This window comes from Callorhinus ursinus, unplaced genomic scaffold (genome assembly GCF_003265705.2).
Source record: "Callorhinus ursinus isolate GAN/ISIS: 27379988/994484 unplaced genomic scaffold, GSC_fseal_2.0 scaffold66, whole genome shotgun sequence".
NCBI lineage: Eukaryota > Metazoa > Chordata > Mammalia > Carnivora > Otariidae > Callorhinus > Callorhinus ursinus.
This window is the reverse complement of record NW_027397128.1, coordinates 4270515-4294975: the sequence shown is the minus strand read 5'-3', so window position 1 is coordinate 4294975 and position 24461 is coordinate 4270515. Positions and strand designations below refer to the sequence as shown.

The 24461-nt window shown below is 36.4% G+C and overlaps 1 protein-coding gene across 3 annotated transcripts in view; it reads left to right on the top strand.

Moving 5' to 3' along the window:
- OPHN1 (oligophrenin 1) overlaps nt 1–24461 on the top strand; it is a 498955-nt gene that overhangs the window by 359001 nt on the left and 115493 nt on the right. For all 3 annotated transcript variants that reach the window (XM_073885819.1, XM_025860816.2, XM_073885818.1), the window contains exons 16-18: nt 14413–14497; nt 19672–19730; nt 20815–20920. In XM_073885819.1, the coding sequence (XP_073741920.1) occupies nt 14413–14497; nt 19672–19730; nt 20815–20920 (250 nt within the window). The remainder of the gene's footprint in view (nt 1–14412; nt 14498–19671; nt 19731–20814; nt 20921–24461) is intronic.

The following is a 24461-nucleotide window of genomic DNA, read 5'->3' as shown; positions in this document are numbered from 1 at the left end:
ATTTAAAGGTATTTTAGATTTGAAGTAGCAGTAATTTAAGAAAGTATACAAAGTCACACTGGTAACCTTCACACACAGAGATTTTGTTTACATGTAGTCCCTTGTTTCTGCCCTGACCTTACCACATTGCTTTATGCTGGCCTATTAAATCAACATGACAGAGATTCTTCTTGCTGCCCTATGAGTGTTTCCTGTTATATGGGCCTATCTTAAGTCCTTCTGTTGAATGTGTATTGAATAAATACTAAATGTCAAACATGGTGATAAATGCAAAGGATAAAAATATGAGCAAAACCAGTCATAGTCTTTGCTTTTTTTCATTAAAGACTCTTTTAAGATAGTGTTATCCATTAGCATTATCAATTGTTCTGGTCGTTGGTCAGATCATGCAGTTGTTCCTCTGGTATCTAGGTTCGTCAGTCTTTTTTCCTCAGTCTTCTCTTCCATAAGGAAGGAACTATTCTGGGCAATTATTTTGACTATGTCCGGTGAACCTGTAAAGATACGGCAACAGTTTGGGATGGCTGTTTCAAGCTGATCCATCTCTTTCATGGCCTCATCATTTACTGCTGAGGCTTTCTTTCTAGTGTGTGGATCTAATATGTTGTGTCTGTCATTGTCAGATTTTTAAAGGAACTATACCAAGTCCAATGGAATTGCCTAAGGGTTTAGTTTTTCTCTTTACACATAGTCTTTATATAGCTCAAGGAAAGTTCCCACTGAGAATGTGTCAGCTGGCACTTGCTAGGTCTAAAAGGAAGCTGTTATTTCTTCTCTTGAGTTAAATTATCCTCAAAAGGTTGGTGTTTGGATAGAGACTTCTGAGTGCCCTACCTGATTTCTTAGTGTTCTGGTGTTCTTAGTGTTCTCTGCTCAAATCTGTAACCACCTCCTTGCTGTTGAATACAGCAAGTATTCAACATGTACGTACTCTCTTGGTAGGGCCTTGCTTATGATGAGGTTTTGTCTTTTTTTTCTTTCTTTTTTTAATTGAAATATAATGGACATATAACAGTGTATAAGTTTAAGGTATACAATGGTTGGTTTCATACATTTATATATTGTGATATTATTGCTATAGTAGCATTAGCTAACACCTTTATCATGTCACACATTTATCATTTCTTTTTTTGTTAAGAACTGTTAAGAAAAAAAAAAGAATTAGTCTCTTAGCAACTTTAAAGTTTATAACATGGTATTGTTGACTATACTCACTTGGTGTGCCTAAAAGCTCCAAAATTTATTTAACTACTAGTTGTAAGGTTTTACCCTTAAACAACACTTCCCCAATTCTGTCAACCCCAGCCCCTGGTAAATCACCATTCCCTCTATGTTTATGAGTTCAGTTTTTTAAAAATCCTGTTAGGATGGCTTTTATAAAAAATACAAGATAACAAGTGTTGGTAAGGATGTGGAGGAAAAGGGAACCCTTGTTCCCTGTTAGCGGGAATGTAAATCAGTGCAACCTGTGGAAAACAGGATAAAGGCTTCTCAAAAATTTAAAAATGGAAATACATATGATCCGGTACTTCACCTACTGGGTATTTACCCAAAGAAAATGAAAACACCAAGTAGAAAAGATAAATGCATAAATGCATCCCTATATTTATTGCAGCATTATGTACAATAGCCAAGATATGAAAGTAACCCAACTGTCATTGATAGGTAAATAGATAAAGAAGTTGTGACATATACATACAGTGGAATATTACTCAGCCATAAAAAATTAGACGTTACCATTTGTGACAACATGGGTGGATCTAGAGGATATTATGCTAAGTGAAATAAGCCAACAGAGAAACACAAATACCGTATAATTCCATTTATATTTGGAATCTAAAAAGCAAACAAATAAATCAAAATGCAGAAGCAGACCTATAAATATAGAGAATAAACTGGTGGTTTCTAGAGGGGAGAGGAGTAGGGAGATGGACAAAAAGTGGTGAAGAGGAGTGGAAGATACAGGCTTCCAGTTATGGAGTAAATAAGTCATGAGGATAAAAATTAGAGCATAAGGAATATAGTCAGTGGTATTATTTCGGGTTTTTTTTTAAAGATTTTATTTATTTATTTGAGAGAGAGAGAGAGCATGAGCAAGAGGGGGTAGAGGGAGAGGGACAAGCAGAGTCCCCACTGATCACAGAGCCTGATACAGGGCTTGGCACGGGGCTTGTTCCCAGGACCCCAAGATCATGACCTGAGCTGAAGTCAGACGCTAAATGGACTGAGCCACCCAGGCATCACTATGGTCAGTGGTATTGTAATAGCATTGTGTACTGACAGATGTTAACTATACTTGTAAATATAGCATAATGTATGAACTTGTTGAATCCCTATTTTGTACACCTGAAACTAATGTAACATTATGTGTCAACGATGCTTCAATTAAACAACAACAACAAAAGAAAGAACTGGATAGTAGAGAAAATGGTAACTGTGTTTGCTTCCTGGGTTGGGAACTGGACAATTAGGGACCAGGGGTGGGAGGAGACTTCTTTTACATAGTGTATCTTCTATACTTCCAAAATGTTGTTCCAAATATATACATAACCTGTATAAAATTAAATTGAAAGAAAAACAACTTCAGTTTTTTCTGGATTCCACATATAAGTGGTATCATAAAATATTTGTCCTTCTCTGTCTGATTTACCTCATTTAGCTTAATGCCTTCAAGGTCCATCCATGTTGTCACAATTCACAAATGGCAGTATTTCCTTCTTTCTCATGGCTGAATAATATTCTATTATATATATATATCATATCTTATTTATATATTCATCTGTTGAAGGACACTTAAGGCACAAGACTGTTTCCAAGTCTTGGCTGTTGTAAATAGTGGTGCAATGAACATGGGGGTTGCAGATATCTCTTCGAGATACTGATTTCAATTTTTTTGGATATGTATCCAGGAGTGAGATTGCTATTCTTATCTTTTTGATACTAGCCATTCTGACAGATTTAAGATGATATCTTGTTGTGTTTTTAATTTGCATTTCCATGATTATTAGTGATACTGAGCATCTTTTCCTGTGTCTGTTGGCCATTGGTATATCTTCTTTGGGAAAAATGTCTATTCAGGTCCTCTGCTCATTTTTTATTGGTATTATTTGGCTTTTTGGTGTTGAGTTGCATACATTCTCTATATATCTTGAATATTATCATATATAGCATTTGCAAATGTTCTCTCCCATTCAGTAGGTTACCTTTTCATTTTCTTTGTGGTTTCCCTCACTATGCAAAAGTTGGGTTTTTTTTTTTAATTTTTATGCAGTCCCAATAGTTTATTTTAGCTTTTATTTACCATGGCTGAAAAGACCTATCTAGAAAATGTTGCTAAGGCTAATGTCAAAAAGATTACTGCCTGTGTATTCTGCTGGTTTTATGGTTGCCTGTCTCACATATAGGTCTTTAATGCATTTTGAGTTTATTTTTGTGTGTGGTGGAAAAAAGTGGTCCAGTTTTATGCTTTTCATGTAGCTGTCCAGTTTTCTCAGCACCATTTATTAAAGAGATCGTCTTTTCATCATTGTATATTCTAGCTAACTGTCATAGATTAATTGACTGTGTAAGTGTGGGTTTATTTCCAGGTTCTCTATTATGTTCCATTGATCTGTATGTCTGCTTTTGTGCTAATAACATTACTGTAGCTTTGTAGTATATCTTGAAATCTGAGTTTGTAATACCTCCAGCATTGTACTTTTCTCAATATTGCTTTGGCTATTTGGGTTTTTCTGTAGTTCCACACAAATTTTAGTATTTTTTGTTATATTTCTGTGAAAAATGTCATTGGTATTTTGATAGAGATTGCATTGAATCTATAGATTGCTTTGGGTAGTATGGACATTTTAACATTAATTCTTCTAATTTGAGTATGGTATATCTTTCCATTTGTTTCTGTTGTCTTCAATTAGTTTCACTGATGTTTTATAGTTTCAGAGTACATGTCTTTTACCTCCTTGGTTAATTTTATTCCTAGAGAGTTTATTCTTTTTGGTACAATTGTAAGTTGAATTATTTTCTTAATTTCTCTTCTTACTGCTTCATGATTAGTACATAGAAATGCAGCAGATTTCTGTATATTAAGTTTGTATCCTGCACTTTACTGAATTCATTTATCAGTTCTAGTACTTTTGTTTTGGAGTCTTTAGGCTTTTTATTTTTTTAAAGATTTATTTATTTATTTATTTGAGAGAGAGAGAGAATGAGAGATAGCACGAGAGGGAAGAGGGTCAGAGGGAGAAGCAGACTCCCCACCGAGCAGGGAGCCCGATGCGGGACTCGATCCCAGGACTCCAGGATCATGACCTGAGCCGAAGGCAGTCGCTTAACCAACTGAGCCACCCAGGCGCCCTGGAGTCTTTAGGCTTTTTTATGTATAGTATCATGTTGTCTACAAATAGTGATAGTTTTACTTCTTCCTTACTGATTTGGATGCCTTTTATTTCTTTTTGTTGTCTTAATATTATGGCTATGATTTCCAGTACTATATTGAATAAAAGTGGCAACAGTGGACATCCTTGTCTTGTTCCTGATCTTAGAGGAAAAGCTCTCATTTTTTCCATTGAGTATGATATTAGGTGTGTGTTTGTCACATATGGCTTTTATTATAATAAGTTATGTTCCCTCTAAACTTAGTTGTTGAGAGTTATCCTGAGCAGATAATATATTTTGTCAAAGGTTCTTTCTGCATCTATTCAGATGATCATATGATTTTTATCTGTCATTTTGTTGATGTGGTGTACCATGTTGATTTGCACATATTGAATAGTCTTTGCATCCCTAAATTAAAACACACTATACTGTGGTGAATGATCTTTTTAAAATATTGTTGAATTTGGATTGCTTATATTTTCGTAATGATCTTTCATCTATGTTCATCAGAGATATTGGCCCTTAGTTTTCTTTCTTTGTAGTGTCTTTGTTGGGATTTGGTATCAGGGTAATGCTGGTTTCATAGAATGTAGTTGGTAGCTTTCCTTTCTATTATATTTTTTGGAATAGTTTGAGGAAAATAGATATTAACCCTCTTTTTTAAAAAGACTTAAGCAATTTCTCCACCCAAGGTGGGGCTCAAACCCACAACCCTGAGATCAAGAGTTACACACTCCACTGAATGAGCTGGCCAGGCACCTCCTAACTCTTCCTTAAAATTGGTAGAATTCACATGTCAAGCCATCTTCTCCTGGACTTTTGTTTGTTGGGAGTTTTTTGATTACTGATTCAGTTTTGTTACTAGTAATTGGTAACAAAATGTCTATTTCCTCCTAATTCAATTATGTAATATTATATATTTCTAGAAATATATTCATTTCTTCTACACTGCTCAGTTATTTGACATATAATTTCTTACAGTAGTCTGTTATAATCATTTGTATTTCTATAGTATTGGTTGTTATTTCTTTCATATTTCATTTTTTTGAGCTTTCTCTTCTTTTTTCTTGATGAGTCTGTCTGAATGTTTATTGATGTAGTTTCCCTTTTCAAGGAATCAACTTTTGGTTTCACTCATCTTTTCTGTTGTTTCTTTAGTCTCATTTCCTTTATTTCCACTCTGATCTTTATTATTTCCTACCATCTACTAACTTTGGGCTTTGGTTTATTTTTCTTTTTCTAGTTCCTTTAGAGGTAATGTTAGAATGTTATTTGTGATTTTTCTTGTTTCTTGACATAGTCCTGTATTGATATAAATTATCCTCTTACAACTGCTTTTGCTGTGTCCCAAAGATTTTGGACCATTGTGTTTTTATTTTCATTTGTCCGTATATATATATATATATATATATATTTGTTTTTTAATTTCTTCTTTGATTTCTTTATTGAACTTCGGTTGTTTAGTAGCATGTAGTTTAGCTTTCACATGTTTTTGTTTTGTCCAGTTTCTATTCTTACTATTGCTTTTTAAGAAGTTTTTCTTTTAATCCCAGTTAGTTATCATAGTATTATTATTAGTTTCAGGTGTACAATATAGTAATTCAACATTTACCCATGTCATCTGGTGCTCGTTACAAGTGCGCTCCTTAATCCTTATCACCTATTTAACCCATCCCCCCACCCACTCCCCTCTGGTAACCATCAATTTGTTCTCTATATTTAACAGTGTGTTTCTTGGTTTGTCTCTCTCTCTCTCCCCTTTTTTCCCTTTACTCATTTGTTTTGTTTATTAAATTCGACATATGAGTGAAATAATATGGTATTTCTCTTTTTCTCACTGACTTATGTCATTTAGCATTATACTCTCTAGCTCCACCCATATCATTGCAAATGGCAAGATTTCATTCTTTTTTTATGGCAGGATAATATTCCATTGTGTATATATACCACATCTTTATCCATTCATCTATCGATAGATACTTGGGCAGATTCCATAATTTGGCTATTGTAATTAATGCTGCTGTAAACATAAGGGTGCATGTATCCTTTTGAAGTAGTGCTTTTGGGTTTTTTTGGGGGGTAAATACCTCGTAATACCTAGTCCCATTTTTAATTTTTTGAGGGACATCCATACTGTTTTCAAGAGTGGCTACACCAGTTTGCATTCCCACCAAAAAGACAAGAGTGTTCCTTTTTCACCATATCCTTGCCAACTCCTGTTACTTCTTGGTTTTCTTTTTTTTAATATTCTGACAGGTGTGAAGTGATATCTCATTGTACTTTTGATTTAGATTTCCCTGATGTTGAATGATGTTGAGCATCTTTCTGTTGGTCATCTCTCTGCCTTTGTTGGAGAAATGTCTGTTCATATCTTCTGCCCATTTCTAATTGGATTATTTGTTTTTTGCATGTTGAGTTTTATAAGTTCTGTATATATTTTGGATATTAACCCTTTATCAGATACGTCATTTGCAAATATCTTCTTCGATGCCATAGTTTGCTTTTAGGTTTGTTGATTGTTTCCTTTGCTGTGCAGAAGCTTTTTATTTTGTTGTAATCCCAATAGTTTATTTTTGCTTTTATTTCCCTTGACTCAGGAGACATATTTAGGAAAAATATTAATACAGAGAGATTACTGCCTGTGCTGTCTTCTAGTATTTTTATGGTTTCAGGTCTCACATTTGGGTCTTTCATCCATTTTGACTTTATTTTTGTGTATACTGGAAGAAAGTGATCCAGTTTCATTCTTTTGCATGTAGCTGTCCAGTTCTCCCAATACAATTTGTGAAACAGACTGTCTTTTTCCCATTAGATATTCTTTCCTCCTTTGTTGAAGATTAATTGACCATATAATTGTGGGTTTGTTCCTGGGTTATCTCTTCTATTACATTGATCTATGTGTCTATTTTTGTGTCAATACCATAATGTTTTTACTAGTACAGCTTTGTAATATAACTTGAAGTCTGAAATTATGATGCCTCCAGCTTTGCCATTATTTTTCAAGATTGTTTTGGCTATTAAAGGTCTTTTCTGGTTCCATCTAAATTTTAGGATTTTTGTACTGGCTCTGTGAACTGTGCTGTTGGCATTCTGACAGGGATTGCTTTGAATGTGTAGATTGCTTTGGGTATTATAGATATTTTAACAATATTTGTTCTTCCAGTCTATGAACATGGAATGTCTTTCCATTTCTTTGTGTCATCTTCAGTTTCTTTCACCAGTGTTTTATGGTTTTCAGAGTCTTTCACCTCTTTGGTTAGGTTTATTAACCCTAGGTATCTTATTATTTTTGGTGCAACTGTAAATGAGATTTTTCTTTTAATTTCTCTTTCTGCTGCCACATTGTTAGTGTATAGAAATGCTATACATTTCTGCACATTGATTTTGTATCCTGTGACTTTACTGAATTCATTTATCACTTCTAGTAGTTTTTTGGTGGGTCTTTAGGGATTTCTATAGAGAGTATCATGTCATCTGCAAATAATCAAAGTTTTACATTTTCCTTACTAATTCGGATGCATTTAGTTTCTTTGTGTTGTCTGATTGCTGTTGCTAGGACTTCCAGTACTATGTTGAATATAAGTGGTGAGAGTGGACATCCTTGTCTTCTTTCTGACCTTAGGGGGAATAGCTCTCAGTTTTTCTCCATTGAGTGTGATGTTTGCTGTGGGTTTTTCATATATGCCCTTTTTTATGTTGAGGCATGTTCCCTCTAAACCTACTTTGTTGAGGGTTTTCATCATGAATGTATGCTGTACTTTGTCAAATGCTTTTTCTGCATCTATTGAAATGATTATATGGTTTTATCCTTTCTCTTATTGATGTGATGCATCATGTTGATTGATTTGCAAATATTGAATCACCCTTGCAGTCTGGGAATAAATCCCACTTGATTGTGGTGAATGATTTTTTTAATGTATTGTTGGATTCTTTTTGGTAATATCTTGTTGAGGAATCTTCCATCTGTGTTTATCAAAGATATTGGCCTATAGTTCTCTTTTTTGTTTTTGTCTTTATTCAGGTTTTTGCATCAGGGTAATGCTGGCCTCATAGAATGAATTTGGAAGTTTTCTTTCGTCTTCTATATTTTGGAATAGTTTGAGAAGAATAGGTATTAACTCTTTAAATGTTTGGTAGAATTCAACTGTAATGCCATCTGGTCCTGGACTTTTGTTTGTCAGTTTTTTTAGTAATGATTTGATCTCCTTGCTGATATCAGTCTATTCAATTTTCTATTTCTTCTTGCTTCACTTTTGGTGTTTAAGTGTTTCTAGGAATTTATCCATTTCCTGTATGTTTTTCAATTTGTTGGAATAGAGTTTTTCATAATAATTTCTTAAAATGGTTTGTATTTCTGTGGTTTTGGATGTTATTTCTCCTCCCTTCTATGTAATTTTATTTATTTTGGTCCTTTCTCTCTCTCTCTTTTGATAAGTCTAGCCAGAGATTTATGAATTTTATGTATCTTTTCATAGAATCAGCTCCTGATTCATTGATAAGTTCTATTGTTTTTTTAGTTTCTATATCATTTGTTTCTTCTATAATCTTTATAGTTTCTTTCTTTCTGCTGGTTTAGGGTTTTGTTTTTCTTTTCCTAGCTCCTTTAGGTGTAATGGAGTTGTTTATTTGAGATTTTTCTTGTCTCTTGAGGTAGACCTGTATTGCTTTTCTGCACCTGAAAGGTTTTGGACCATTGTGTTTTCAATTTCATTTTTTCCATGGAATTTTTTTTTATTTCTTCTTTGATTTCCTGGTTGAGCCATTCATTGTTTAGTTGCATGTTGTTTAACCTCTATGTATTTGTGGTCTTTCCTAAATTTTCTTGTTGACTTCTAGTTTCATAGCATTGTGATCAGAAAAGGTGCATGGTATGATTTTGGTCATTTTATATTTGTTGAGGTCTGTTTTGTGAGCTAATACATGATCTGTTCTGGAGAACGTTTCATGTGCACTTGAAAAGAATTTGTATTCTGCTGTTTTACGATGGAATGTTCTGTATGTATCTTTTAAGTCCATCTGGTCCAGTGTGTCATTCAAAGCCACTATTTCCTTCCTTAAGCCAAACAGTTTGGCTGATCTCTCCATTGATATAATTGGGTTTTAAATTCCCCTACAATTACTGTATTACTATTGATAAATTCCTTTAGGTTTGTCATTAACTGTTTTATATATGTGGGGGGGTCTTATTTTGGGTGCATAAATACTTACAATGGTTATATCTTTTTGTTGGATTTTTCCCTTTATTATTATATAGTTTCCTTCATTGTCTCTTTTTATAGATTTTGTTTTAAAGTCTATTTTGTCTGATAGAAGTATTGCTACTATGTCTTTCATGGTTTTTTGGTTTTCTTTAGTGATAAACTTGGATTTCTTTCTCTTTATTCTTTGCATATCTACTAATGGTTTTGATTCATGGTTACCATTAGGTTTGTATATAACATCTTCTGCCTATAGCAGTCTATATTTAGTTGATGGTTGCATACATTTCAAACCTTTCTTTACTCATCACTACCCCCCCATTTTAGGTATATGTTGTTATATTTTACATGCTTTTATTTTGTGACTCCCTTTACTTATTTTTTTTTTACAGAATTACTTATTTTTACTGCTTTTGTGTTTCCTTCTTTAATACTCTCACTTTTCATCTTTCCTTTCCACTCAAAGAGTCCCTTTTAATATTTCTTGTAGGGCTGTGTTAGTAGTCAAAAACTCCTTTAGTTTTTGTCTAAGAAACTCTATCTCTCCTTCTACTTTGAATGATAGCCTTGCTGGATAGGGTATTCTTGGCTATCGATTTTTCCCTTTTAACACTTTGAATATATTATGCCACTCTCTTCTGGCTTGTAAAGTTTCTGTTGAAAAATTTGTTCATGGCCTTATGTAGTTACCTTTTTATGTAACTGTTTTCTTTTCTCTTACTGATTTAATTTTTTTTCTTCATCACTACTTTTTTTCATTTTGATTACTATGTGTCTTCGTGGATCTTTATGCCTCCTGAATTTGGATATCCTTTTCCTTCCCCAGATTAGGGATGTTTTCAGGTATTATTTTTTGAAATAAATATCCTGCCCCCTTTTCTCTGTCTTCTCCTTCTAGGTTGCCTATAATGTGAATATTATTATGCTTGATAGAGTGACCGATTTCCCTAAGTGTATTTTCAATTTGCATAATTCTTTTTTCCCTCATTTGTTCATCTTTATTACTTTCCATTACTTTGTCTTCTAGGTCATTAATTCATTCTTCTGCATCTTCCTGCCTGCTATTTATTCCATCAATTGTGTTCCTAATTTCATTTATTGTCCTCTTCATCTCTCATTGTTTTTTTTATATCTGTATTAAGAATATCACTGATGTCCTCCACTCTTAAGTTGAGTGAGTATCTTTATGATCATTATTTCAAATTCTCTATCAGGCATGTTACTTACATCCCTTTTGCTTTGGTCTCTTGCAATGGTTTTGCCCTATTCTTTCATTTGTGATACATTCTTCTGTCTCTTCATTTTGCCTACCTCTCTGTGTCTGTTTCTGTGTTTTAGGAAAGTCAGCTATACCTATTGCTCTTGCAAGTAGTGGTCAGAGTGTGCACTTTTAACTAGGTGGCACTTGTCTTCCACCACAGGGGATGCTCAGCCACTGTGGAGACTGAAACTGGCCAAGGCCACTGCACAAAACTTGAGTGGACTGATGGGGGTGCAGTGCCATAAACTGTTCACACTGGCCCTCCTCCACTGGGGATGCACATCTGCCACAGAGACTGGAGCTGGCTGCTCCATACAGCATGGTGGGCAGCAGGTGCAGTTTTAACAAGTTGTGTACATCCTCTCTGAGAGGCTGACAGATTCAGGGGTGGCAAGGTTTGCAGGTGTCTTCTGGGGGAGGGGATCTGTAGCACTGGGACTGAGAGAGGTCTGGCTGGGGACATGTGCTATGGTGTAAGTAAGTTAGGTAATGAGTGCTGGTGCTGCACTAGTTCCCACAGGTGGCTGTGCATTTATGAATTTGGACCGGGAAGGGAAATGTCACCTGCCAGCTCCTTCATTCCTGGAGAAGTCCCTCAAGTGAACTCTGAGATTAGTAACTAATTCTCCCTCTTGTAAGCCCCAGGTGCCTTTCAAACTGCTGCTTCCAAGCTGTATCTCCATGAGCTGTTTGCTGTGCTGTCTCTAAGGATAGGGGCTCAGCTTCCTATTGCCTTCTTAGAGCCAAGCCTGCTAATTTTTATAGTTCCAGGCTTTAAGTTCTGCTGGTCATAAGCACTCACAAAATTCCACCCCTCTGATTTTCAAAGCCAAATTCTATGAGGATTTTTTTCCCTTTGTAGGCTCCCCAGTGTGCTAGTCTGTTCCTTGCTCCTCTCTGAGCCTGCAGCTCCCTCCTTCCAGCTTTCAGACCCACAGGGTTTAGGTTCCCACTGAATCCTTGCCCTTCCTACCCTCTTCAATGTGGCCTCTTCTCTACATTTAGTTATGGAGTTATTCTGCCAGTCGCTGGGTCCTTTTCTGGGTTGTTTGCACTGTGCAAGTGTTATCTAGTTGTATCCTTGGGAGAGGTGAGTAGAGAGTCCTCCTTCTCCTCCATCTCCCCTGGAAGTCCCTACTGATGACTCCTTTTATATTCTGTATTTTTGTTTTATAAAGTTGGTTGCCATGTTATTTGATATGCAGATATTCATAGCTGTTTGCTTTCATTTTGAGTAAGGTTTTTAGCATTAAAAGTGTTCTTTGTCTCATTTAGTGCTTTTGGGCTTGAAATCTACTTTGCCTGATACTGATTGCATTTGCCTGGTAGATCTTTGCCCATTCCTAAATTTTCCTCTTTTGCTTCACTTCCCTTTGGCTGATGTCTTTCCATTATGTTTTGCCCTTTCCTTTCCTAGGAGCAATACCTTCCATGACTTCTTTTTGAAGATCACTTAGAACACTCTTCCACAAGTGCTCTGATTTACCCTATTTTTCAGTATTTTTATAGTTTGTTTAGACTTTGTCTTTCTGGTGCTGGTTTTAGATTAATCTTAGCCCTCCAGACCCCTTATTTTCTTATGAATGACCTTTTCCCAGCATTTCGCTTGCTCCCTGCAAATGTTTGTGGAGAAGGAATGTTAGTGATAGCTCCCTGGGATTTAGTGTTTATATTCCTACTTTCAAGTGATTTGGAATTTGGGTGTTTTCTATGTTTTTATTATGTGGAGGGCATGGCTTTGTGTAGCCCTGTTTTTCTGGTGGTTCCATGTTGTTTTCTGGAGGATGTGTAGACAGACTTAGATTTACATGGCCAACATTACCTTGACATATGCATTTCACATATGGTTAAAAATACTTTGTAAATATTTCAATGGCTATAATATTATGGTAAATAAAAGGACCAATATTTATCAGATTACTTCCTTATTATTTAGCATTTAACTTTTTTCCTTTTTTGTGATGACATATTTGTAGATGAGTCTATTCTAATGTATACTTTGGGTAGATTCGCTGACAGAACTATTGCTTCAGGGTTATAAGTGTTATTAATAATCTTGATGTAATTTGAATCCAGGGAGAACCAATTGGCCACAGATGGATTTACTTTAAGCTGCTAAAGTAGTCTCTACCCTTTTATAAGGTCACATCCCTCTTCCCTATGTATATAACAGGATCCAGGTCTGAAATAGCTGGGACCACCAGTGTGGCCATTTCTGGTGAAGAGTGAGAGTTTGACTTCTTCTTTGCTGATTTGGATGCCTTTTATTTCTTTTTATTTTTTAAAGATTTTTACTTATTTATTTGAGAGAGAGAATGAGAGAGAGAGAGAGCACATGGGGGGGGATCAGAGGGAGAAGCAGACTTCCCGCTGAACAGGGAGCCCGATGAGGGACTCGATCCTGGGACTCCAGGATCATGACCTGAGCCGAAGGCAGTCACTCAACCAACTGAGCCATCCAGGCACCCATGGATGCCTTTTACTTCTTTTTGTTGTCTGATTGCTGAGGCTAGGACTTCTAGTACTATGTTGAACAACAGTGGTGAGAGTGGACATCCCTGTTGTGTTCCTGACTTTAGAGGAAAAGCTCTCAGTTTTTCTCCATTGAGAATGATTCACTGTGGGTTTTTACTATATGGTTTTTATGATATTGAGGTATGATCCTTCTGTCCCTACACTGCAGAGTTTTTATCAAGAAAGGATGCTATATTTTGTCAAATGCTTTTTCTGCCTCAGTTGAGAGGATCGTATGGTTCTTATCCTCTCTTTTATTAAAAAGAAACACAGAAACATGAGTGAATTTTTCTCAGATCTTCACTGTGAGAGCCTGATAGGGCTCCTGGAGGTAAAATTCACAAAAGTGTGCAGGTCCCCCTAGAACCAAGCCCCCTTAAAATTTTTAACTCTCAAACTTGTCCACACTGAGCCTCTATCAAATCAATTGCAGGTTAGGTTTTCCTAACCCTGTAGTGGTTCCCAAGGAGTTTTCTGCTCCTGGGCTTCTGTTCTAGTAAGTTTTGATTTTCTGGATCTGCCAGCCTCTCTCTTCAGTTTTAAGGACAGTAGTTTGTTATATGACCTTAATTCTCTGATGGATCTAAGAGGAGTTGATTTCCAGTTTGTTACACTTTTTTTCTTGTGTGGATGGAAGACATGACTTCCAAGCTTCTTACATGCCTGAATGGAATGCAAGGGAATTTTTAAGACATCAAAGACATGGTCGTTGTACAAAGTTTTCATCTCTTGAAAACTGGGTAGAGTGACTATCATTTAATGTAATGTATTTTCTTTTTCTTTTTCTTCTTTAAAGATTTTATTTACTTTAGAGAGAGAGAGAAAGTAGGGGGAGGGGCAGAGAGAGAGAGGGAGATAGAGTCTCAAGCAGACTCTGCACTGAGCACAGAGCCCAACCTGGCTCTCTATCCCACTACCCTGAGATCATGACCCAAGCAGAAACCAAGAGTCTGATGCTTAACCAACTGTGCCACCTAGGCTACCCACTTTATTTTTCTTTTAAAGAGGTAAACAGTAAGAACTTTTAGAACATTAACTTTTTTTCTTTTTTTTTTTTCCCTCAAATAGATCCTAAATGCCCAGGAGATGTTGATTTTCATAATAGTGACTGGGACATTAAGACAATCACCAGCTCCTTGAAATTCTACCTCAGGTATGCCTGATACAATTTGGGACTTTGTTTTTCATAGTTGATGAAATTTGTCTAGGTGGAGATTGGAGCTTATGTGGTCACAGTTTCAGGAGGTTGGAGTTGCTAAAGAAAAAAAGAGTGAAAAGGAGTTCCATCAAAAAAGAATGTGTATTGTAAAATTTTTAACCTGGGAATTTAGGCAAGCAAGGCATCAAAATAATAGAATTATTGAAAAATGGCTTTTCCTTAAAGTAATGGAAGTTTTGCCATTGTTCATAGATAGAGTGATGTCTCAATGTGCTCATGAATAATATCAGGATTTATGACAATTCAAGGTTGTTAACATGTTTCATTGAATAATAACTATTTTGAAACATTAAATTGCATTTGACAAACATAATATTTGTGTTTGTGTGTTATGCATCATATTTCATGCTTTCATCCATATAATAGAAATAAAAAGAACAAGAAAATGCAGTCATACAAATGTTAGAACTGAGTGAATTGAGAGCAATAGGAAAACAAAATTTACCTTATCAGCAAAATTTGGTGATGCACAGTGGTGATGAATATATCATTTAGTTGATTGGCATAAATTTATATTATGTAAAAATATTTGGGACATATACTTTTTTTGAGGGGGGACATATACTTTTTAAACTCATTCATTTCTTACTATTCTTTATGTCTAATAGTATGTACCATACATTATTTACTAAATGTCTTTTTTTCAATTATTGTACTCTTTAGGCATTTAAGATAGATGTTTGAATATCATTAATCCAAAATAAATTGGGTCCCAGATATTGCTGTTAAGTGACCTTCTGCTGTAGTATCATTTTAGAACTTTATATAAACATAAATGCTCTTTCCGGCAGTATTTCTCTGGCATCTGCCAAAGAAGAAATGTATTGTTGTTAGAGGGTTTATACTGTACTAAGCAGTGTTCTAGTTGCTTACATTGATAATATCATTGTTTTGTTTTGTTTTTTTACAATAATACTGTTAGGTAAGTGGTATCATACTAATTTTACAGAAGAGGAAATTGAAAGGCACCTCCTTTCCTGTTAAGTAATATCCATGCTCACAGCTCATATTATTTGAACCTAACTATCTCTGACATATAGGCCATTGGTATTGGAACATCTTCTTCCTGTTTCCCACCCTCAGGGGCTATGACCTTCTTGGAGTTGCTTGGGTAATTTTAGTGAAGACAGAGAGCAATCTACTATGCATACTTTTAGAAGACTAGTGGTGATTAGTGAGGGTAAATGATTCTATGTCTCTAGCCTTTTTCAAAGCAGTCAATTTTTTTCAAAGATTTATATAGGTTAAGTACCTCCCCACATTACATCTTTCCCAACTCATCCCATAATAAGCAGTGTGGCCCTTTTGAAAGATGGGAAGATCAAGCCTGAAAACCTGAATGAGCAATACCTCCAAGAAAAGACTTGTCCTTAAGACGTAATGTATGGGCATTTAATATGCACTAGCCAGTTAACACCCTTTAGGTTTCTCAAATACTTTAGTATTTTCAGAGAGGGACTATTCATCTGTGTTATATATACCTAACTCACCCCTTATTCCAACATTTCCAGAAAAGTACCCTAAAAATTATCCTTTCTCTCTCTAATATCTTTAATCTTTCTTATTCAACTGGCTCTTTCTTCTCAGCATATAAATATGCTCCTGTAAAGCACATCGCTTTGACCTGTGTCTTTTTTCATAAATGAATAAATTCATTCTCCCATTTCCTAAATTATTCAATAAACATTTCCTGAGTATCTAGTCTATGTCTAGCATGGTACTAGGCAGTAGGTATACAATTGTGAATAGACGTGGTCTCTAAATTTGAAAAAGTTATAGTCCAGTTAGGAGAGCAGAAAAAAACAAATAATCATACAAATATAACAAACCATAATAAGTGCTCTGAAGAAAAGGTGCAAGGTGTTATGAAGACGTATATAGGAAGACTTGGTTTATTCTGGTTGTTTTTTGAACTGAGGTTTGAATTGTAACTTAGAGTCAGCTGAGAGGTGGCAGTTCCAGACAGACAGAACTATATACGCAAAGGCCTTGAAGCACGAGAGAATGACCCCTTCTACATGTACCAGTATAAGTGGTGTGTTGTAGTATAGAGAGGGAAGGAGAGATATTAGGAGCCAGATCATGCAAGGTTGTATGGGATGTTTTAAGAATTGGGGTCTGAATTTATTTTATTTTATTTATTTATTTGACAGAGAGAGAGAGAGAGACAGCGAGAGCAGGAACACAAGCAGGGGGAGTGGGAGAGGGAGAAGCAGGCCTCCCGCCAAGCAGGGAGCCTGATGTGGGGCTCAATCCCAGGACCCTGGGATCATGACCTGAGCCGAAGGCAGACGCTTGATGACTGAGCCACCCAGGCGCCCCATTGGGGTCTGGATTTATTTTAAAAGGAATGGGAATAAACTGAGAGATTTTAAGCAGTAGGTTACATGATGAGATTTGCATTTTGAAAAAAACATATAGAGATCAGATTAGAGGGAATCAATAGGTAGGTAGAGATAGAAACCAATTAGTAGGCTATTGCTGTGGTGCATGAAAGAGATGATGCTTCTGCTTGAACTAAGGAGTAACAGTGTAGATTGGTAGAAATAAGCATACTTAAGAAATTTAGGGAGTAAATTTAGATATGAGAATGGGGGAGATGGAGATAAAAGAATGACTTCCATGTTTATGGCCCATACAACGAAATGGTGGCCATATATTTACTGATTTGAGAAACACAAGACAAAAACTAGATGTAGGGGAGATGACAAGTTGGGCTTTAGATATGTCAAATTTGGGTGTCTGAAGAAATCAGGGCAAGATATTAAGTGAGCAATTGCATATATGGGAATGAACTCAGAGAAGAAATCTGAGCTTGAGCTAAAAATTTGTGAATCATTGAAAATATATATGGTAATTGGGAGGAAGGAGCTTGGATGAGATTGCCTAATAGGAGAGATACTTCATGCCTTCCTATCCAAGCTTCAGTATATGAAGTAATCTACACACAGTGTCTCTACTTCTTCTTTTTTTTTTCTTAGATTTTTAAAATTTATTTATTTGTCAGAGAGAAAGAGTGCATGGACAAGCAGGGGGAGCAACAGGCAGGGGGAGAAGCAGGCTCCCTGCTGTGCAAGGAGTCCGATGCTTGACTTGATTCCGGGATCCTGGGATCATGACCTAAACTAAAGGCAGACACTTAACCCCCTGAGCCGTCCAGGTGTCCCAGTGTCTCTACTTCTTAATCTCCCAGTTTGCTCCTTAACCCATTGCAGTCTCCCTCCCAACACTTCTCCACTGCAGCTGCTCTTGCCAAGGTCACTAGTGACTCCCTCAGTGCTAAACACAATGTACAATTTTCAGTCTTTACTTGATTTCTTTGTAGCATTTGAAGCTGTTAATGAGCCCTCCTTGACACTTTCTCCTCTTTTGGATTCTAATATATCACTTGCTTTTGGCTTTCCTTGTACCTTTTTTGACCATTTTTAGCAGTCCCCTTTATGGACTTTCTACCTGATATTTTCCAAGATTCTCCTCTCTTTTTCCTATAATGGAAGGATGGAAAATTCAAATATCCACAGGGTCCAGGACACGAAAATGAATGAAGCAGACTACTTCCATATTAAAACATTGCATATTGAACCTGTATTTGCATAGTGATCCCTTTGTTTATATGTAATCAGCAATAATATTTACTTCCACAAATAACCATATGGGCCCAATATAGCCAGATCTTTCCATTTTTCAGTAGAGGTAGAAAATATGGATCTTTTGTGAAATATCTCAAATTTTTATATTCTGATAACTAATACAATTCCATGTCTTTTTTAATACACTATTCTGGACAAATAATAAATGGAAGGCCCCGTGTAGCTGTTGGGTGAGTTGGCCATCTCTCCTTGAGCCGTGGTATCTGTTCTTGTGGTTTTAACCACTCACCTGTGTTCATGGTTTTAACCACTCACCTAGGTTTATGATTTTCATATTTACTTCTCAGATCTAGAAGGGCATTCCATCCATCTGCCTGATAGACATCTCCCTTTGGCTATCCCAAAAGTCCCTCTGGCTTAGCATCTCTACTTCCTTCTGAATCCATTTCTATTCTATCCAGTCTCAAACCAGATGACTTTCTCCCTCACCAGTATACCTGTCATTGAAGAAGTTCTGTCTTTAATGTCTTTTAAATAATTCTCCTCATCATTTCTTTCTATCCTTGATGCCACTGTTTTTGTTTAGGCCTTTATTATCTCTCAACTGGACTACTACAATAATAATAGTGGCAGGCAGTATAACAGTGATTAAGAACATAGACTCAAGACAGACTGCCTAGTTCTACCACTTACTGGCTGTGCATGGTCTTGGATGAATTATTTAACTTTTCTGAACTTCAGTTTCCCCATTTATAAAATGGATATAATAACAATATCTACCTTACAGGGTTGTCATGAGGATTAAATTAGTAAATATATGCAAATCACTTAGAACAGTGAAGCATTTACTATTATTGTAAGTGAATTATTTTTTCTGAGCTATGCACCACCTATCTTTATTTTATCATCACACTGGTCCTTTTACATTGTAAATTTTGTATATGGCACTCTTCTCAACTAGACTATTAGTTCCTTGGCGGTTTGGGGTCTGTCTTACTCATCTCTGCAGCCTCAATATCTGGCACAATGTCAGGTACCTGTAGGTGCTCAGCCAATATTTTTTTACTAAATAAAGAAACCTATTGGGCCTCAGTTTTCTCCTCCATTAAACTGGGATTTGAATAAGTGCTCCATCTCACAGGATCATTGGAAGGATCAGATGGGAGGACAGATATGAAAGCACTTTGAAAACTAAGGAACTATCAAACTGCAAGGACTTTATAGCAGCATTCAGAGTGGGTTCACTTTGGAATTTTTCAGTACTGGTTTGTGACTCCTTTCACTTTTCGGAACTAATTAGAGACCCTGCAGGACTAATTGGCTTTTACTTTTGCAGGTATTCTATTGAATTACTAGTAAGTAGCATTCCTCTGACAACATTTCAGGTGAAGAGAGAAATGTATGTAGTCACACACTAAGCTCTAGGGATCAGAAACAAGCCTTGCTGTCCACAGAACGGAAAATCTAAGACCCAGCTATTCCCTCCCCAAAGGAACTTACAGTCTTCATTAATTTCAGGAATCTTTCTGAACCTGTCATGACCTATAGACTTCACAAAGAGCTGGTCTCGGCTGCCAGTAAGTATTTATGTTACTAGTTAATTGTGTTGTCTTGGCTTTTTAATAATGTTCATAGCAATGAACCTGGAAAAATGAGAGAAAGGGGAAAAAACAAAACATACCCATAGATTTTTGTCCACTGCCAAATGAGAGTATTCTTGCTTGCTGTCTAACTCGAGTGTTATATTACTTTTCATAAATCAATGTAAGTTGAGTAGGTTGGAGAAAACTGGCTAACATGAGGATGTGACAGGTGTGAGGGCTTTATTGACTGAATGTGCCTCTTCAATCAGAATAAGAGCATTGGTTCACATAACTAGGGGGCACCAAAATGGTTCCATAATAGTTGCTGTTTTAGATTTTTTCATAACTTTGCCTTTTCAAATGCTTTTCATTTGTGCTATGAATTATTACTCCTAATCTGTTAGTGCTAGAATCACATTTCCTAGATGATAAAAATGAGGGTGAAAGTGGAGCATTGCATGGGAAATACGGCATATAGAATCACTCCAAAATGTGGCAGCTGAAGAAGTATTAAAAGTTTTGGCTGAGGCCAGTATATGAGTATCCCTCCCTATCTCTACATGACCCTTCTCCTGCTCTGTGCTCTCTGTGGTGTGCAGGAAAAAGACTGAGAAGACTTGACCAATTTTTGTTGAGGCAAGAGACCTTTGATCTTTACTCTGAGCTCTCTCAGTGATTTTCACATAAACCCAGAGGTAGCAGTATACCTCCCAGCACCACAGAAAGATGGGTGGGCAAGTTACATGTGGAACTTTAGGGACAACCTGCTATACCTAGATCTCTGACTTCCTCAGAGATGGTCTTATATTCTCATCTTTCTATTCTCTCTCTTTTTTTTTATTTTTCTAGGCCTATTTCTTTGTTTTTATCTCTCTTTTTGTCTTTTATCTCTCTTTTGGTCTCTTTGTCTTTCTCTCTCCATCTCAGTGTCTTTTTTTCTTGATCTCCCTTTGCCTGTTTATCTCTCTGTCTCTTTTCATCTCTCTGTGTTTCTGATTTTGTGTGTGTGTGTGTGTATGAGAGTTTGCTTGATCCAGTTGCCCAAAAGGCAAAACTATTTCTCTTTGTTCTCTCTCAGAGTCCGACAACCTGGATTACCGGCTGGGAGCTATTCACTCCCTGGTATATAAGCTACCCGAAAAGAACCGAGAGATGCTGGAACTTCTTATAAGACACTTGGTCAAGTAAGTAACTTCTGGGTTTTCAGGAAGAGTTTCTATTAGAGGACTGGCCCACAGGGTAGCATCGCAGAGAAACTGTTTGTCATCTCCTTATGTCCCAGCCACCAACTGTTTCATCCTGGACAGTCTGAGTGCTCTATGAAGAAGGTGATTTTGCCTTGGCCCTTGTATATATCCTCCCAGAGTCATCATGCATCTCAGTTGAAGAGTAATACCGGGTAAAATGGGCTGAACGCAGGCTTTGCAGTCAGATAAACTTGGTTTTAAATCCCAGTTGTACCATTTACTTAGCTGTATAATCTTTTAGCCTGTTTAGTCATCTGTAAAATGAGAATAGTATTGCCCACCACGCAGGACTGTTCTGTGGATTTGAGTGAACACAGATAAAGTGCATAGCACATAGGAGATTCTCAAGAAATGGGAGTTATTATGAAGATTGTGGCCAACTTTTTGATTGGGTATGGCAGGCAGGAAAGACAGTATTATAGAGAGTAGGCTTTGTGATGAGCTCCAAGATGGTGCATTTAAGTGGCATGGGTGGTGCTTTCTGGCCAGAGGGTTCAATGTTGTGGATGAAGATGAATTTACTTGACTTGTAAAAGGCCAGAAACTGGCTCTTATGAAGCATTATGGTGCAGCAGAAAGCACTCTGACTACAGGTCAGCAAATCTGGGTTCTGGTGTCAGTTCTGCTACTAGCTTTATTGACAATCATGGGCAGGTCACTCTTGAGGCTTCTTCTGGTATATTAAAAAGTACAGAAATGAGACAACAAGCTTAGAGAAATTGCAATGCATTTTATATGTGTCTGTTTTTCAAAATAAAGCTATCATGACACTCAAAAAAAATGCAGTAGTCATACATTTTTAACCTCATTTGGAGAAGATCTCAAATACCTAAACTTGAAGCCTTTAGCGAAGGTGAGGCTCCAGGCTAAATGGCCCTCTTGGTCTCCCCCTGTGATAAATTCTGCATCTCTGGATCTCAGGTTTCCCTGTGACATAATGAGACATCACCAAGATTCAGTGCAGCTGACATTCTATGTTTTTCTTATACTTCTATAACAAATGAGCATTATAGACACTAATATAGATAAAGAGGCAGAATTAACAAGAGGATGCCTTTTATATTTATTGCCAATATTTGTAATTTGGGCTAATAGAGGACATCACGAGGCAGTTTCTTCCCAAAAAGTTGTTTGTGATAATTTCAATGAAAGTATAACAATCAGCACATAAATCATTTGCATATTAATTTGAAGTTGCCCTGGGGGAAAGAGAAATTGGGTTCAAGTTCCACGTTACCACTGATTTTCTGTGTGAACTGAAGAAAGTCCCTCCCACTCTCTGGGCCTCCATTTATTCATCTATAATATGAGGGGACTGAACTAGCTAATCTAAAATAGTTATTCCTGCTCTGATTTTCTGAGATTCCTAGTATGTGACAGGAGCCAAGGACTGAGCTAAGGATTATCCTGCTAGCAGTTAGTGAGAAGCACCTGCTTCCATCTACCCAAAGGTTGGCTACTGCCTTACTTCAAGAATCTTGGTCCTTGGGGTGCCTGGGTGGCTCAGTCAGTTAAGTGGCTGCCTTTGGCTCAGGTCATGATCCCAGGGTCCTGGGATCGAGCCCCCCATCGGGCTCCATGCTCGGCTGAAGCCTGCTTCTCCCTCTCCCACTCCCCCTACTCTCTCTCTTTTGCTGTCTCTCTCTCTGTCAAATAAATAAAATCTTAAAAAAAAAAGAATCTTGGTCCTCAAAAAGCCTAGAACAAAAGGAACAAAAGACACAAACACACAAGACACAGAAATAGATAAACAAATACTCTTAAATATATGAAAAACTGCTCATTTCCTCAAAGAAGAAAAATGCAAATTAAAATCTGCACTGAGATACCATTCATTGGCGAAACCTAATGCATGACCACATTCTCTGTTGATGAGACTTTGGGGCAAATAGATACTCTACTACATTGCTGGCATCAATGCAATACAACACTAGAGGAGGAGAATTTGACAAGATCTAACAAGTCTGCATATTCACTTACCCTGTGCCTAGAAATTCTACTTTTAGACATATACCCTGAAGACACACCTCCACAAGTACCAAACAACATATGCACAAGGTTAAACACTGAAGCACAATTTTTTAATACCAAAAGGTTAGAAATACAAAGTATCCAACAATAGGGGACTAGTTGAGTAAATAATGGTATATTCAAACAATGTAGTATTATACAGTCAAAAAAGAATTAGGAAAATACCTACAAACTTTTTTTGTAGTGATTTCTAGAATGCATTATGAATTTCAGGGTGTATAACAGAGAACAACAGCAAAAATAAAAACAAAAACCCAAAGTTAAAAACAAGGTATATGAGTATGCTACCCTTTTTATAAGAACAAAAGAGGGAAATAAGGATATATAAGAATATTAAACACATAGTTTCTTACTTTTGTCAAGTTAAGCACACAGTAAGATAAATAAAAACCTAATGACTCAAAAAGTTAAACCAAATGACCCAGCATTTCTACTCTTAGGTATATAATAAGGAGAAATGAGAACATATGTTCACGTAAAAACATATACACAAATATCCACAGTACCATTATTCACAGTTGCCCAAAGGTGGAAACAACCCAAATGACCATCAACCGATAAATAAAAAAATAAAATGTGGTATAAATATACAATGAGATATTATTCAGTGAAAAAAGAAATGAAGCCCTGGGGCACCTGGGTGGTTAAGCATCTGCCTTCGGTTCAGGTCATGATCCCAGTGTCCTGGGATCCAGTCCTCTTGCTTATGCTCTCTCGCTAGTGCTGTCTCTCTCAAATAAATAAATAAAATCTTAAAAAAAAGAAATGAAGCACTGACACATGCTACAACAAGGATGAACTTTGAAAATATTATGCTAAGTAAAAGAAGCCAGACACAAAATACCACATATTATATGACTCCATTTATATAAAATGTTCAGAACAGACAAATCTATAAAGACCAAAAGTAGATTAGTGGTTGCCTAGGGCTGGGATGTGGGGACATGGGAGGGAATGAGGAGTGATTACCATGGGGTTTCTTTTTGGAGTGGTGAAAATACCCTGAAATTAGATAGTGATGATGGTTACACAAATCTGTGAATATACTAAAACCATTGAAAAAACATTAAAAAGGTGAATTGTATGGTATGTGAAATGTATTTCAATAAAGCTGTTATAAAAACAAACTAATAAGTATGGTAAAGGAAACCATCAACAAAACAAAAAGGGAACCTATTGAATGGAAGAAGATATTAATCTGATAAGTTAATGTCTAAAATACATAAATCATACAACCTAACACCATAAATTCCCAAACCATCTGATTTAAAAATGGGTAAAAGATATGAATATACATTTTTCCAATTTCCAAAGAATACATACAGATGGCCAACAGACACGTGAAAAGATGCTCAACATCACTTAGTTTCAGGGAAATACAAATCAAAACCATAATCAGATATCACCTGCCAAATGTCTAGTATCAAAAAGACAAGAAATAACAAGT